General features: G+C 50.0%; 1 protein-coding gene across 1 annotated transcript in view; it reads right to left on the bottom strand.

The window, feature by feature from the left end:
* The window catches only part of ABTB3 (ankyrin repeat and BTB domain containing 3), a 287,791-nt gene that overhangs the window by 102,575 nt on the left and 167,977 nt on the right, over positions 1 to 17,239 (bottom strand). The window contains exon 2 of the mRNA XM_075008047.1: positions 11,629 to 11,778. Within this exon, the coding sequence (XP_074864148.1) occupies positions 11,629 to 11,778 (150 nt within the window). The remainder of the gene's footprint in view (positions 1 to 11,628; positions 11,779 to 17,239) is intronic.

Here is a 17,239-nt window from a genome sequence, read left to right as displayed (position 1 = left end):
GGGGAGCAGGGGGTGGACAGAGGCTGTCAGATGGCTGTCTATTGTCCTGTTGATAAAGTTAGACCCCTGGAGTATGGTGGGCAAGGGCTCCTTACTGGGTATGAGATATTTATCTCTGGGTTATGACATTCACCCTTCTGGTTTTTGTGCCTGGGCAACAAATTACCACACATTTGAATTGTGCAAAGAACAGGAATCAGAGGATGTGGCATTTGTAAAGGTGTCTAGCAATCCATAAGTACTGCAGGTTCTTACAATCCATCAGGTCTTGAGCCAAGAATCTGATTACTTCTAAGAGATGGCACCACTCAACAAAATCTGCCTTGATAGCCAGTAGCTCCCTGTCCTATATGTCATAATTTTTATGCTGGGGTAGCTTTTGAAACTACAAGGCATAGGATTATGGAGGCCCACATGCTGACATAATATGGCACCTATGGCAAAATTTGGGGTGTTGGTCTCCATCAAAAATGGTGCAGTGGGACCTGAGTAAATCATGATGGATGCTGAGGTGAACGTCCTCTCCTGTCGCCTACAGGCTGATTGAGCCTCTGTGGCTGAGGTGAACCCAGGTCTCTTTTGCAGATGTGCCATTATGAGTGCAACTAAACTAGAGAATCATTTAATAAATCACCTGTAGAAACCGGCAAGCCACAGGTATCCATAAACCCTATATAAATTCTTGTGTGCAGCCCAGTTGGATATTGCTGTCCCTTGCACGGCTCCTGTCGCCTACAGGCTGATTGAGCCTCTGTGGCTGAGGTGAACCCAGGTCTCTTTTGCAGATGTGCCATTATGAGTGCAACTAAACTAGAGAATCATTTAATAAATCACCCGTAGAAACCGGCAAGCCACAGGTATCCATAAACCCTATATAAATTCTTGTGTGCAGCCCAGTTGGATATTGCTGTCCCTTGCATGGCTCCATGGTAAGTCCTTCAGGTGAGATGATTTTCATAGGCAATCAGGATGTTGCCCGGTAAAGTATAACAAATTGCTCCAGCATGTCCGTACAGAGGTAATTTATGAAATGCTGCAAGGTCTCAGGGGTGTGGCAGAATCCAAACAGTGTGAAGGCAGTCTTTGCTTTTGTCTCCTTCCTTGGAACCTCACCAGGTTATAATCTGTACAGAGGTCCAACTCTGTGAATACCTTGATGGTTTCATAGTTCTATCTTTTTTGGTGTTGGTAGTCCACACAGGGTGAGAGGAAGCCATTTTTCTTTGCCACAAAGAAGACTGGGGACCCCACTGATGACATGGAAGGGCAAAATGAAACCCTTCTGCAGGTCTTCTTTGGGAACTCTCTAGAATGCCTGTAGTTCAAGGACACAGAAGGCAAAAATGCACTCAAATGGCACCTCGGTTCCTGACTGCAAGTCAATGGAGCAGCCCTAGCTGTGACAGGGCAGTATGTTGTTGAGTTGTTTTTTGTCAAACACATTAACATAGCGTGGATATTAACAGGAATCCATAGAGCTGTTGTGTGGGTCGTGGGGGTTGCCAGCGTCGATTTGGATCTTCTCTTCATATCTGCGAATTCTTTGGAAGATCAAGCAAGCTTCAAAGGTTTGCTGATCTCGGGTCAGCTCTCAGGAAACAGGACTGTTGGCAAAAGAGGGAGGCAAACTGTACCATGCCTGACTACCATGGAAGTGAGGGACATGGGTGATAAAACAGGGAATGCCAAAGACAACTGATGAATGCAGTGCACACATTAATCCACACTGAAGGATTTCTTGGTGTCCTAGAAGGGTAGTTTCCTGTAAGAATGCCAGCTGGTGGATAACCATTCTCAACAAATGGTATGAGCTGTCTATGGGCTGCACTAACTTGGGGGAGTCCTTGCACCAAGTGGGGATTTTGTTTGCTCAGGCAAACTTCAGATCCATTAAATTGCCTGAGGCACCCAAATTTGCCAGCACCTGTAGGTTGATTTCAGGGAGGGTGCTGGAAAGAGAGTTGGAGGTAAGTTAGACACTGACTGCCCATCACCAAAATACCAACAAACAAGCTTTGGTCTGGGCTGCTGAAGGAAGTGGAGGGCTGGAGCCAGCAGGGTTTGCTGCAGTCAGGAGGACTATCTTTTTTGCTTGGCAGTGTTTAGTCAGGAAGCTGTAAAGCTTGGTGTATAGGTCAAGGAAAATGCTCAGGCCAAAGTGGGGATTTCACCCATGCCACTTCATCTTTCATATCTTTCTTTAGGACAAACCAGAAATGATGGAGTCACATGGCCTCATTCCATTCAGTGCCTACAACCAAGTACTAGGACGCCACTGCACAGTAAGCAAATGGCTGGCATCCCTGCAACTCCCCAAGTGCAGAAGTGACAGTACCCTCACAACCTGAATCATGGAAGATCACTGCCATAGCTTGAACCAAGTCCTCATATGGTCCCAGAGGTGGGGGTGACATTTTCCAGGAGTGGAAATACATAAGCCAGAGCCTCCCAGGTAAGCAGGCTGATGATCCATCCAATTTGTGTTTGGTCAGTTGGCTATAACAGGTAAGGGCATGAGGTCGAACGCCTTCATGGTCTTTCTGAGTATCTCCCTCAGGCACAGCAGTGCATTTAATTCTGTAACCAGGACACTGTCCTTCTTAGTTTTCTCAACCAATGTGTAGCGAAATAAAAACACCCCATTAATGTCACCAGCTTCTTTGACTTATTTTTTACACAGGGAGGATAAAATGTGAACATGGCAAAGAGGAAAGAAGGAAAAGAAGCAGGGAAAGAAGCTGAAATACTGAGGGAACACTGTGATACGTGGGTTTTTAAAGTTTGATTAAACACCTGACAAATGTTACCATCATGCTGACACTAAATACACACAACATGTACGACGCAGGTAAAAGTGAACACCAGAGAGTCAGTCACCCGAAAGCAAAAGTAAGATGATTGAGTCCTGGTGCACTGCACTGGTATGAGCTGGCTGGAGTGCTTGGCTGCAGAAGGAGGTGGGACATGCTCCCAGCGGGGTTCCCAGCGTTTTCCTGTTGGCTACCATGCTAAGTAGGAGGCAGGCGAAAGGGGCTGGGTGGGGAAAGCCCCCACCAGTTCAGAACAGCCCCCCCGCCAAGCCTCTCTTGCTGGGCACCTTTTAGGGAAGGCAGGGGGAGGTGAAGTCCCTCCTGTTCCTACTGGTGCTGCTTCTTGCTTAGTCTTCCCCTTCCGTCACTGCCAGAAAGTGAGAGGAAAGTACACAGCTCACCTGCCTTCGTTTCCCTGCTGGCTGGTGCAGGCAGGGGGCAGAGGAGTGTCGAACCACACTGTGAGCTTTCCTCTCACTCCCCGGCAGTGACGGAAGGGGAAGAGCAAGTAACAAGCAGCTTGGGTAGGAATCGTGGAGGGTTAGCCTCCCCCCGCAGTGTGTGCCATTGGCCCCATGCATATCCCAGCCCTCTCTTGTGTGCCCTCCAGCCCCGATTCCTACACCCCTCCACACACACACCAGCCTGCTGCCCTCAGCCTATTCTCACACTCCCAACTCTGATTCCTGTACCTCCCACCCCAACCCCTGCTCTGAATGCCCCAGCCCCATTTCCTGCACCGCTATACACACATTCCCCCCTACCCTGAGCCCCGGCTCTCCACCCCACACCTAAATTTCTTACAGCTACTTTCCTATCGCACCCCCCAGCCCCTGTCTTGAGTCCCACCCAGGAGGGAGTGGTAGCAATATAACAGTACCAGTAAGAAATTTACTTTACTTTAACCACTGTAACTGCTTTAACCCCCATGCAAACACCTTTCATCTAGCTTTTGTTTCCACGTTTGGGTTTGACCTCTTGTTTACAGTTACACTTTGTAGCACTGCTTCCACACGGCTTCTCCCACCCCGGATTGCAAAGGCACGGAGACTAGATTAAAAGGCATGGGCAAGGATGCCGACTTTCATCATTTGTTTGGCTGTCACGGTGAGAGGAAATGAAACACAACATTGGCATATACGGCAAAGCTCTTATTTACACTTGAGTGGTTCCCTTGCCTTTCATCCTTAACCAGGCGGCAGATTCTCCTGGGGATTTGTTATTTCAGAAGCATATAGGTTCAGGACAGAAAAAGTAAAATGAACAAACCAAAGGGGTGGGGTAGGGAATCTTCGTAGGGTAAAAAGAAAAGCTTTTCTCAAGACTGAAGAGGAGTGGAAATGCTCCTGTACATGTATATGTCTGCCACAGAAAATCAAGTATTATTCAAGGCTAAAAAGCTCCATCTTCGCTTTCTAGTGCTATTGATTCACAGCCACATTTTCAAAAAATCCCAGCCTGAAATAAAAGCTTCAACTGCTTGTGGTTAACACCCTGAATAATAATAAAAAACTCCACGTACACAGCTTGGTATGCCAAGTAGCCCTGCACGGAACAATTTCCCCTCCTGGGAAATTAATGTAAACTGGCCATCTCTTGACTCAGAATAAGCCAGAAGCAGCTTTCTGCTCTAAATCTGAAGAGAAGAAAACTTTTAGGGCTAGACCCTGGCCCTCACTTAGTGAGAGTTGACAACTGCCAGTAAATTCACGGACAGTGAGTAAAAAAGAGCTAAAATTGGGCCTTTCTATAAAATTGGTAAAAACATTTAACTGTCAGGAAAAAAAAAAGAGCTCTGCAGTGGAGCTAAGGAGTCCCTCTTCCTTGGCCCCAGGGCAAGCTCCAGGCTGTGGGGCGGCTCCAGGGAGTCTACAAGTCCCAGGGCTGGGGCAGAGAAGGGAATACTCCTGGAGGGGGCTCCCTCTGACTTGTTGGCTGGTGGATGCTGCTTTTCTCCACCTTTGAACTCTTCTTTGGCACCATTAGTGTCAGCTCAGCAGCAACTTTTAGCATGCGTGCATGCGTGCGTGCCACTTACACCTCCGCCAGGATCTCCACGGCTGGGTGGGGGTGGGGCATAATGAACCATGGGTCCTGGCCGAGCACAGGCTCCCTGCCAGTAAGTCATAGCAGAGAGGTCACTTCAATAGAATAAATCAACTGGCCAGTCCTGTGCTGGAAGGATTACTGACTATCAAAAAGGGACCTGGAAAAATTATTAAAGCAACAGTTGATAGTGTGGCTGCTGTAATGTATGATCAGAAAGTGGAGAACTCAGAGAATGCTGATGTGGCTAGTAAGTAGGCTTTATTTATAACATTGTTATTGTGACATATGAGTAAAGCCGTTGAACATTTGTTCACTTTTGAACCATGTTTATGTGATGTAAGAACGTGTCTGTATGTAACAAAGTTTGGCTGTCCGTAATTTTTTCCTGTAATGTCCATAAATCATTTTCAGCACTTGGCAACCCTGCATGTAGCCTCTTTGTGGTGCTTTGATACTGTTAAAGGGCCAGACACCTGCCTTAGTGTAGCAGTCAAGAATTTCCCCAACGTGAGATGGATTTTCCTAGCCTGGCAGGCTGGCTCTAGCCCACTGTTTCCCGTCCCCTCATCAAGAATTAGGGAACATCAGGGCAGCATTCCACAGTACAAGGAGACATAGCGGGAACACCCTGTGCTCCTATAATCCCTAGGTAATCTTAGAGCACCTCCAGCTACGGTAATTGTGTAGCTGGAGTCGACATACCTGGATTTAAATTTTGGCGCCGTTCCCACAGGGGGAGGTTGATGAGAGAAACACTCCCACCAGCTTCCTTTACTCCACAGATGGACAGGGATGCTCTGAACATTCGATTTAGCGCATCCCTACTAGACACTCTAAATTGAACCCTGGAAGATTGACCCCTGGAGTGTTGATACACCTGTAAGTAGAGACGTGCCCTCAAATGAAGGAGCAGCTGCTGGCCTATAGAATTCCTGGCAAGAGAGACGTGAGCCCACCAGAAGGAAGATCCATCACCTCTGGCCTATGTGAATTCCTGGAAGTGGTGGGCTTCGGACCGTCAGGAAAAAAAAGCCTCCCCCCCACACACACGTACCAGAGGACGGGTGTCTGGACTGATAGCTGTGGAGATTGAGATCTTCTGTTTATCCACACAATGGATATGGCATGAAGAAAGAGAGCAAACTTCCTCACAACCCCTTCCACACCCAATGTGAGATAATTAGGAGCCAGGAAAGGTCCCTATCCTCTGTCAGAGACTGGAAATGGGTGGCAAGAGAGGGATTACTTGGGCCACGTCTACACGACAAGACGTTGTTAACAAAAGTTACTGTTGGGATTTGCTAGCAAAACTTCTCTTGACAGATCATGTCTACACATGAAAGCAGATCATGCTCTGTCAACAGAGAGCAGCCAGTCTGTCTGACCCTCGCTCAATGGAACAGCTGACTGGAAGCTCTGCACAAAGGGCTGCCCAGTGAACCGGAAGCCCTGTCTCTCAACAAAAGGACACTGGAGCACCTACACAGCTGCTTTGTTGACAGAACACTGTCAAGAGAGGCCTTACACCTGAACGCAGAGACGTATAACGCTGCCAGCGGATATGCCAAGTTTTGTCGATGAACTGTCGACAAAGCGCATTTGCGATAAGGACACTCCATATTTTTTTGCGGCCAAAGCTTGGTTGTGCTGGGAAAAGCCGCTCGTGTAGGTGTGGCCTGGATGATTATCTGTTCCGGTCACTCCCTCTGGGGCATAGGACATTGGTCAATGTCAGAAGACAGGATACTGGGCTAGATGGACTTTTGGTATGAGGTAAGATATCCGTTCTTATGTTCTAACTAAATTCTAAAAAGCCATGTGGGATTGAACAACACATGAGGGTACAGCAAGGGTGGTGGAAGGGGTGCTAGACAGAACAGGAATATTGAGAGCAGAACAACGTAAAGGAGAGGGATGAGGAAGGAGAGAGGGAGAGCAGAGTGGGAGGAAAGTAAAAAGGAAATAAAAATAGGCCAAGGGGGAGTGGGCTAGACACAAAATATGTTTCATAGAAACTGAACGAGAAGAAAAAATATATACGAGAGAGAGACCAAAAAGAAAATAACTGGATAAAAGAGAGAGAACATAAAAAGGGAGGTGGAAAAAACAGGAAGAGGGAATAAAGGAATGGAAAAATGTTAAGACTAGATAACAAAAGAGATGTGATACATTCAGGCGAGGAGAAATTTTATCTGGGACAGAGGCAAAGCTTAAAAAAAATACAAATGTTAAAGTGACTCGATGAGGGAAACAAAGAGAGGGCAGCAACTGGGCTCAGTCTACCAGCATCATCCTGCAGGGAGATAGATTGCTCTTCCTATCCCCAAAGACATTAGCAACCCAACAGTTGCTCACTCAGCACGGCATCCTGATTCCAGACAGAAAAGATGAGAACAAAGAGGCATCCTTCCTTGGCAGCTGTGTATTTTGGCATGCTAGCTATTCTGGATACTTACATTAATGATGAAGGTAAATAAACTCTGAAAAATCATGTTCATTTTCTTGGCTGCCAGCTACTTTGTTTTAAAAAAAAATCACTTTCCTTGATTTTGAGAAATTCTTCCACCCTCTTCTCATTCTACGTGTATTTAAGGTTGTCACAAAATCTAGGGTGTGGCTCCTAGGGTACCATAACCTGTATTTCAGAGATAGCCATGTCAGTCTGTATCTTCGAGAGCAACAAGTCCTGTGGCACCTTATAGACTAACAGATATTTTGGAGCATAAGCTTTGGTGGGCAAAGACCCTCTTCATCAGATGCACCCCCCCACATTCATGCATCTGATGAAGAGGGTCTTTGCCCACGAAAGCTTATGCTCCAAAATATCTGTTAGTCTATAAAGTGCCACAGCACTTCTTGTTGTAATCTGTATGGTATTTACTTACTAATATTCCCTCTCTCTCTCTGTCCTTACCATTACTACTAAGTCTTCTTCTATATCAGTGGTTCCCAAACTTTTTAGCATCACACCCCCCATTTTGATTTTTGAGAAACCCTCATCTCCTCCACCTCTTCTTTACCATCATCCAACCCCCCTTCAACAAAAAATTCAATTTGTAATTTAAAATAAACACAAACTTGATACAAAAATGTTATTTGAAATTAAAAATAAGCACAAATAGTTTTTCTTATTCCCTTGTGGGTGCCTGGTGCAGCCCCAGCTGCCTGAGCCCCGTGCCAGCCGCCAGAGCTGCCCGCGCCACCTGCCCACCCGCCTGAGCCCTGTGCTGCCAGAGGCACCCATCCAAGCTGACAGAGCCCCGCACTGCCAGGGCCAGCCACCCACCCGCCAGCCTGAGCCACCCAAGCTCTGCAATACCAGGGCCAACTGCTCAAGCCCCACAAGTTGGCCACCCAAGCCGGCCACCCAAGCCCTGCAAGCCCCACTGCCCAAGCCCCTCCTTAGGGTTTAAACCTTAGGGTTTAAAAAAGAGCTTGATAAATTTTTGCAGGTCAGGTCCATAAATGGCTATTAGCCAGGGATAAAGTATGGTGCCCTAGCCTTCATAACAAGGGCAGGAGATGGATGGCAGGAGATAAATCACTTGTCTTCTGTTCTCCTTCTCTGGGGCGCCTGGCATTGGCCACCGTCGGCAGATGGGATGCTGGGCTTGATGGACCTTTGGTCTGACCCAGTATGGCCATTCTTATGTTCTTATGTTCTTATGTTCTCCCCTCCCCTCCCCCAAAGCCAGGCACCCCCAGTCCCCTACTCACTCTATCCCCTTCCCACAAGCCAGGCACCCCAGCCCCCATCTAACCTCATCCTTCTTCTCCTCCCTCTCCCCTCCCCAACCCACACCCACTCCCCTTTGCAGGAGGCAGATAGCTCCATGTGGGTCTTCGCCGGCTGCCTGCTTTTCACAGCGGCTGCGCTGGGTCACCCATGTAAAATGTCAGGGGCTGAGAGCCAGAAGCAAAGGCCAGATTTTTCTTTGGGTGGGGGGAATGACAGGAGGGGGCAGGGTTGCCCCGAGGCCTGCCCGGAATTTCTTCATGACCCCCTCAGTTTGGGAAACCATGTTCTATAGCATGTGTGCACATTGAAGTATGGGGATGCACTGGCTTAGAAAATCTCTTTGATTTCTATCAATATGCTTGAGGCTCCAGATTCTGTCTTCATATATCCTTACACAATTCTCATTGACCTAAGGGCAGCCTGGATAAAAAAAAATTATTTTAAAATATGGTTTTTTTCATTTAAATCAATTTTTTGGGTTTGTTATTTAAATCATTTGTTTTTTTCTTTTTTAAAATAACCCTGCTTACAAAGAGATATGAATTTAACACAAAATGGCTGTGTCTACACTTGCCCAAAATTTCAAAGGGGCCATGCTAATGGTCAAATCAGAGAATGCTAATGAGGCACTGAAACAAATATTCAGCGCCTCATTAGCATACTGCCAGCAGTGGCACTTCAAAAGTGCTGCGTTGTGATCATGTGCGGCTCATCTACACAGGGCCCTTTTCGAAAGGACCCCACAAACGTCAGAATCAGCTGATAGGAATAAGGGGATTTTGACATTTGCAGGGTCCTTTTGAAAAGGCCCTGTGTAGATGCGTTGCGCACGGTCAAAATGCAGCACTTTTGAAATTTTGGCCCAATGTAGATACGGCTAATATGTTGAGGCCTAAATTTCTTATACTTTCTTAAAATATTTAAATAATATATAAACATGCTGACTCCATAAACCTCTGTGAAAGAGATTCTGTGAAAGAATCATTTAACTTTTGAGGTCAGACTTTGTAAATATGGCACAATGGCTGTGTCTACACTAGCCCCAAACTTCGAAATGGCCACGCAAATGGCCATGTCGAAGTTTACTAATGAAGCGCTGAAATACATATTCAGCGCTTCATTAGCATGTGGGCAGCCGCGGCACTTTGAAATTGACGCGCCTCGCCGCCCCGTCAGGATGAGCCGCGCGGCGGCGAGGCGCGTCAATTTCGAAGTGCCGCGGCCGCCCGCATGCTAATGAAGCACTGAATATGTATTTCAGCGCTTCATTAGTAAACTTCGACATGGCCATTTGCGTGGCCATTTCAAAGTCTGGGGCTAGTGTAGACACATCCAACGAGTTAGCCAAAGTACCTAAGGAGCAGATCTCATTTTAAAGAGACTTAAAAAAAAAAAAAAAAAGAACTTAAGTCCCTTTCACTTATGTGTGTTTGAAAATTTTTCTTAGGCTGACATGAAATAATCAGTTTAATATTCTGACTACAGTTAATCCCTATGCTTAATACGCCTTATAGTTGTAAATGTTAAGACATGTTTTGATAAGAGAAGTTTATGCATCCAAAAAATTAACGGTTTGTTTTTATAAAAATAAATTTGATATGCTGCTTTTTGGATTTAATTAAATTCTGGTTACTATTCTAATACAGCTTGACACAAATCATGACCAAAAAGTTACTTATTTAGTAAATAAGCAATATATCAGTGACCATTTTCTAACATACTTATACACGCAGGGTTGTGAACTCAATCCTTGACGAGGCCGTTTAGGAGTCTGGGGAAAATAGATTAACAAAAAAAATCTGTCAGGGATGATGCGTGGTCCTGCCGAGAGGGGAGGGGAGTGGACTCCAGGACCTCTGAAAGTTCCTTCCAGTTTTATGAGATGTACATATCTCCATATCTATACTAAAATATACCATCAAAAACCTGAAAATATTAAAATATATAGTAGATTACATAAATGTAGGCAGTTATAGTGCACGCTTCTACTTACAAGTGTACGTAGGTATCAGATATTCTCCTAGGTAGTAGAAAGAAGTATCAGATCTATGTAATAGCTCTATTCCATTGCAAATCAGCATGTTGAACTGTTATACCAAACAACGAGACTGCATGCTTCTATTAGAAAATAACTGACCTACAACAGAAGCGTTGGTTAAAATGGATGATTTAAACTGAGGTGTTCCACTTGGTGGTTTAACTTATGATTTAAATTAATCCATCCTGCTTGGGGGCACCTCTTCCCAGATACATCCCTGAAAAATAATTTGCCTGTGTTCTGAGCCACCATCTAATCGACCCACCACACATACTATCTTGGAATGTGCTGCTACAACTCTTCAGTGCACAGTTGCGCTCATACAATTACACATAATGCTACCAAATCAGCTAAACAGCTGAGTTTTTGAGACCGCAGGGTAAACATATGATACCAGGTTTCTGCCTTCAAGGAATCCCCATGAAAAAAACCCACACCATAAACCCCTGAATTTGTGTATTGCATTAGGATTCACAGAGCATTTGCTTCTTACGAACCAAACACATCTGCGGTGTTCAGGAAATTGCACAGAATTTATTTATACTGAAATAAAAGCTTTAGAATAGTGACAGGTAGAGCAGCTCATTGCATTGTCCCAAAAGTGTTATGATTAATAACAAATCATTTATTTTCCAGGCAGCTAAATTTTGTTCCCTAGGTTTTATTTTATTTATTCTCCCCTGGAAGGGAAAGAAGGGGCATGGGGATGAATGATCTTCTGAAATTCTAAATGGCATTATTTGTATGTTTGTAAGTATTAGCTACACACTTCACCCACTTTTCTTCCTAGGCCTTGTACCAGTCATCAGCTTCTAAAGTGGCCAGTGAGTGGGGTTGCTGTGCAGCAAGTAAGACCCTCCTTCCCACTGTTTAAGAAATCTTCCTTGACAGCACTCCTAGGGTCCAGCCTGTGTTTTATAGAAACATGCAACACGAGGGATTTTTGTATTACTGTAAGGATAAAAAAAGAACATAAATGATGTTGCACTTACTGAGTTCAGCAATGCTTCCCACCCGTGTAGCGAGCAAGGATTGCTCTATGGTCCTTAACTCAGATTGGCTAAACATCTGTACTTCTCCGGGCTTATTTGACCTTTGCTGGTCTTTGTGAAGGTTGAGACTGTCTGGCAGGCAGAGAACACCTGGAGTTAATAAAAGAAAGAGAAAAGAAAAGATCATTGTCATTTTCGTCACCATGGACAGCTTGCTGTCACAGTCATTCCTTGAGGCGTACGTTGCAAGACATAGTCCATGTGTTTGGAGCTCCAAAGATAGCTACTGTTTTTGATAAAAACAAACATATATAATAATAAATATAACACAACATTGCAAATGAATCAGATACTCAAAAATGACTCTCATTAACTCTTCAGACTATCATTATGAATTCCATGCTCTCATTGTCCATTCTGGGGATCGCTATCATAGGAAACTATGTAGAATTGTATAAAGATGAAGTCAACAGCATTCCAGAGAATTTGAGCGGGGTCTTTAGAAATTACTCTAACACAACAAAATTCAATATACAAGTCTATCTAAAGAATTCTGTAGATTAGTTTAAAAGCCTGGACATAGAAAGGCTATTCACTAATAAATATTATAGGACTTTCCATAAGGAAAATTCCATTTCTAATTGTCAAAACAATGGACAGTCCAAGATGTCTGCAGTGACATCTCGAAACTTACTGCATTTGTTCTGCAAATATAACTCCTGGCTGTTGAACTGTTTTAGGCTTTGAACATCTGCCCATACTGCAGAAGAAGAGCAGGATCTACTTTAACTAATGCACTTTCTCTGGTGTGAATAAAGCCACTGTTCTGTCCTACCAAGTGGACTACCTCAGGTATATATTCATTCAGACACAACAGGACCATTCTGGCTACGTCTACACGTGCAGCCAACATCGAAATAGCTTATTTCGATGTTGCGACATCAAAATAGTCTATTTCGATGAATAACGTCTACACGTCCTCCAGGGCCGGCAACGTCGATGTTCAACTTCGACGTTGCTCAGCCCAACATCGAAATAGGCGCAGCGAGGGAACGTCTACACGTCAAAGTAGCACACATCGAAATAGGGATGCCAGGCACAGCTGCAGACAGGGTCACAGGGCGGACTCAACAGCCAGCCGCTCCCTTAAAGGGCCCCTCCCAGACACAGTTGCACTAAACAACACAAGATACACAGAGCTGACAACTGGTTGCAGACCCTGTGCCTGCAGCATAGATCCCCAGCTGCCACAGAAGCAGCCAGAAGCCCTGGGCTAAGGGCTGCTGCCCACGGTGACCATAGAGCCCCACAGGGGCTGGAGAGAGAGCATCTCTCAACCCCCCAGCTGATGGCCGCCATGGAGGACCCAGCAATTTTGACGTTGCGGGACGCGGATCGTCTACACGGTCCCTACTTCGACGTTGAATGTCGAAGTAGGGCGCTATTCCTATCTCCTCATGAGGTTAGCGACTTCGACGTCTCGCCGCCTAACGTCGAAGTTAACTTTGAAATAGCGCCCGACGCGTGTAGCCGCGACGGGCGCTATTTCGAAGTTGGTGCCGCTACTTCGAAGTAGCGTGCACGTGTAGACGCAGCTTCTGAGAGCATATCTAATCACTTAAATACATATAAGAAACAAATAGTACTTTGAAAATCATTTTCAGACGACAGACTAGAACTTATTAAAAAGCCCTAACACCCACTCTCTAACCATAGGCAGTAGTGGCAGCCAAGTGTGTTTAAGACCGAAGCAATTCTCCCTTTTTCGCGGGATGTAAATGGTGAACCAAGGCCATATTGTCAACAATATCACATTATGGCTACGTCTACACGTGCAGCCAACATCGAAATAGGCTATTTCGATGAATAACGTCTACACGTCCTCCAGGGCCAGCAACGTCGATGTTCAGCTTCGACGTTGCTCAGCCCAACATCGAAATAGGCGCAGCGAGGGAACGTCTACACGTCAAAGTAGCACACATCGAAATAGGGATGCCAGGCACAGCTGCAGACAGGGTCAATGGGCGGACTAGCGCTTCCAGGGCAACAGCTAGCCGCTCCCTTAAAGGGCCCCTCCCACATACACTCAGCCTGCACAGCACGCGGTCTGAGGAGCCATATAGGCACACAGACCCTGAGCGCCGCAGTCATGGACCCCCAGCAGCAGCAGCAGCAGCAGCAGCAGCAGCTAGAGGACCACCCAGCCCTCCCGGCAGGAGCAGGGCTTGCCCTGGCTCATGCCATGTTGGGGGCAGCTGAGCACCTTCTTGCCCCAGGGGAGGAGATGCCCCCAGGGCAGCAGGGCTCAGCCCCTACCCCTGCAGCACCCCGCTCCACCCCCCGCCTCACACGCCGGCGGCTGTGGAGCTACCCCACCAGCACCGACTGGTGGGAGCGGCTGGTGCTTGGGGAGTGGGACGACGACCACTGGCTCCGGAACTTCAGGATGACCCGCCAGACATTCCTGGAGGTCTGCCAGTGGCTCACCCCCGCACTCAGGCACCGGGACACTGCCATGCGGCGTGCCCTCCCTGTGGAGAAACGGGTCGGCATCGCTGTCTGGAAGCTGGCCACCCTGGACAGCTACCGATCCGTGGGGCAGCAGTTTGGTGTCGGAAAGGCCACCGTTGGGGCTGTCTTCATGGAGGTAAGAGAACCCACAGGGGGAGGCCAGGCCAGGGCAGGGCAGGGCAGGGCAGGGTAGGGCAGGGGGGCCAGAGCAGGGCAGGGCAGGGGGGCCAGAGCAGGGCAGGGCAGGGCAGGGCAGGGTAGGGCAGGGGGGCCAGGGCAGGGCAGGGCAGGGGGGCCAGAGCAGGGCAGGGCAGGGCAGAGCAGGGCAGGGCAGGGGGGCCAGGGCAGGGCAGGGCAGGGGGGCCAGAGCAGGGCAGGGCAGGGCAGAGCAGGGCAGGGCAGGGTAGGGCAGGGGGGCCAGGGCAGGGCAGGGCAGGGGGGCCTGGGCAGGGCAGGGCCACGCACACCCTGCTCACCCCTCATTGGGGCTGTCCCATGTGCTTTCTCTGCAGGTCGTGCGTGCCATCAACTCCATGCTCCTGCACAGGCTCGTGAGGCTGGGGGACCCACAGGCCACTGTCGCCGCCTTTGCCACCCTGGGCTTCCCCAACTGCTTCGGGGCTCTGGATGGGACTCACATCCCCATCCGCGCCCCGGACCACAGTGGCGGCCGATACCTCAATCGGAAGGGCTACCATTCAGTCGTCCTGCAGGCCTTGGTGGACAGCCGGGGACGGTTCCAGGACATTTACGTGGGCTGGCCTGGCAGCACCCACGACACCCGGGTTTTCCGCAACTCGGGCCTGTGCCGCTGGCTAGAGGCGGGGACCTACATCCCCCAGCGGGAGATCCCTCTGGGGGACACCACCATGCCCTTCTGCATCCTCGCGGATGCGGCCTACCCCCTCCGGCCGTGGCTCATGCGCCCCTACACGGGCCACCTCTCCGCCAGCCAGGAGCGCTTCAACGAGCGCCTGAACCGTGCGCGCCAGGTGGTGGAGCGCTCATTTGGCCGCCTCAAGGGACGCTGGCGATGTCTCCTGACCCGCCTGGATGCCAGCCCCAACAACATCCCCCAGATTGTGGGTGCCTGCTGCGCCCTGCACAACCTCGTGGAGAGCAAGGGGGAGAGCTTTCTTCAGGGCTGGGCCGCGGAGGCCGCCAGGGCACACGTGCAGCCACCTGCTGCCCCCAGTCGGCAGGTGGACCCAGAGGGGACCCGGGTCCGGGAGGCCCTGCGGGCCCACTTCGAGCAACAGGCCGTGGGGTGAACTCTGGCCAGGCCCCCTACTGCCCGCCCCTTCCTCCCCCACACTCCTGCCCCAACGCCCACACCATGGAGCACCCCACCGCCCCCCCGCACTTGTCCAGGAGAAATGACAGCACGAACTTGTGGGTGAACGTAAATGTTTTTTTTGTCTTAACGAATTTTATTTTTTTTGGTAAATAAATAAATATGTGAAACAGAAACCAAAAAGGAGGGACAAACGTTCAACAAAAGCAAGATGTGCACAAATAAAACAATATACAACAACAAAGCAGAGAACTGTGCGCCATCAACAAAAAAGAAAAGCAGGGAGGAGAACGGGGCGAACTATTTACAGAGGGGGGACGGGGCAAACAGGGGCACCAAAATAAAGCAGTCCAACAAAAGTCTGTCCAACAAGGGGGGGGCCACGTCCCGGGCCCCTCGCCCCTACAGCCCAGCACTGGGCGTGCCCGGCCGGGAGCTCCGCCGGGCCTGCAGTCTGGTCCGCAGCTGGGTGGGAGCGGGCTCCACCGGAAGGTAGCGGCGCCGGCGAGTCTCGGGTGGCTCCAGGGGTCCCTCGGCGCGGTGGCTCTCGCGGGGAGGTGGTGGGGCGACGGCGGACGGCCCGGCGACGGCTGGAGCAGCTGGTGGTGGGGCTGCAGGAGCGGGCATGGCGGGCGGTGGCTCGGCCGGCGCGGCATGGGGGGCCAGGTAGTCAACCAGCTGGTTGATGGTCTCCATATAGGCCCCCCATGCCTCCCTGCGCCAGGCCAGCACCTGCTCCTGCAGCCGGAGGTGCTGCTCCGACACCTCCAGCTGCCGGCGGAGGATGGCCAGCAGCTGGGGGTCCGTGGCCGACACCGGTAGCAGGCGCGGGGTCCGCCATCTGGCCCTCCGCGGGGCCGGTCGTTCCTCGGCCGAGGGGCTGCCCTGGAGCGAGGGTCCCGGAGGGCTCTCCGGGACAACCGAGGCCTCGCCGGTGCTCTCTTCCGGTCCTTCGGATGGTGCAGGTGCAGGTGCAGGACACAGGAGAGGAGGGGGGAAAGAAGAATGGAGACAGGCGTTAGTGTGGGCCCCGAGCCGTGGCCTTTGTCCCCCCCGCCCTGTGCTGCAGGTTCCCCATCCCCGTCCCCGGGAGATGCTGCTGTGATGGATGGGGTTCAGGGGTCCCCCTGCCCTGCACCCCGTCCCCTGGTGGGAGCGACTCTCACTTCACCCCACAGGGTCTGAGAGCAGGAGAGCTTTCTTAGGCCACAGATGGCCAGTTTCTGGCAGGAGTGACAGCACCAGCTGTCGGAAGAGACAGTCCTTCCAACCCGTCGTGGGGAGAAGACCCCAAGTGGGGCCCCTCTGGGATGCAGCTTTCCCCCTCCTCTGGCTGGCTGCCTACCAGCTCTCCCTTCCCCTAGCCTCTACCTGTGGCCCCCGCCCTCGCCCCCCAATTCCAAGCCAGCTCGGCTCCTCCCTCCTGTTTGCTCAGGGCAGAGGTGTCACCTGCCAGCTGTAGCGCCAGGATCCTCCTTTGGCCCTGGGAGCTCCTCGGCTCTGGTGGCTCATATGTAGCCTGAGTCTCCCTTTGGCACTCCCCCCACTCCATCACATGCTGCTGCTGCGGGGTGTCCCACCCCCTCCGCCCGGGGGCCCCTCGAGGTTCCGCTCCCCCCTGGCCCGGGGATGGGGCATGGCACTGTCATGCAGGGTGGTGGGGGGCAGGGGCTGATGGCTGCAGTGCTGTGAGGGCCATGGCCCTAGTGTCCTTGGGGCCATGGCCATGTGAGCGTGTGGGGGGCCCTGGACACATCTCTGTTCCCCCCGCCCCTCCAGCCCCGGGGTGTCCACCAGAGAAGGGTA

This window comes from Carettochelys insculpta, chromosome 1 (assembly GCF_033958435.1).
Source record: "Carettochelys insculpta isolate YL-2023 chromosome 1, ASM3395843v1, whole genome shotgun sequence".
Taxonomy (NCBI): domain Eukaryota; kingdom Metazoa; phylum Chordata; order Testudines; family Carettochelyidae; genus Carettochelys; species Carettochelys insculpta.
This window is presented reverse-complemented; position numbering and strand designations above follow the sequence as displayed.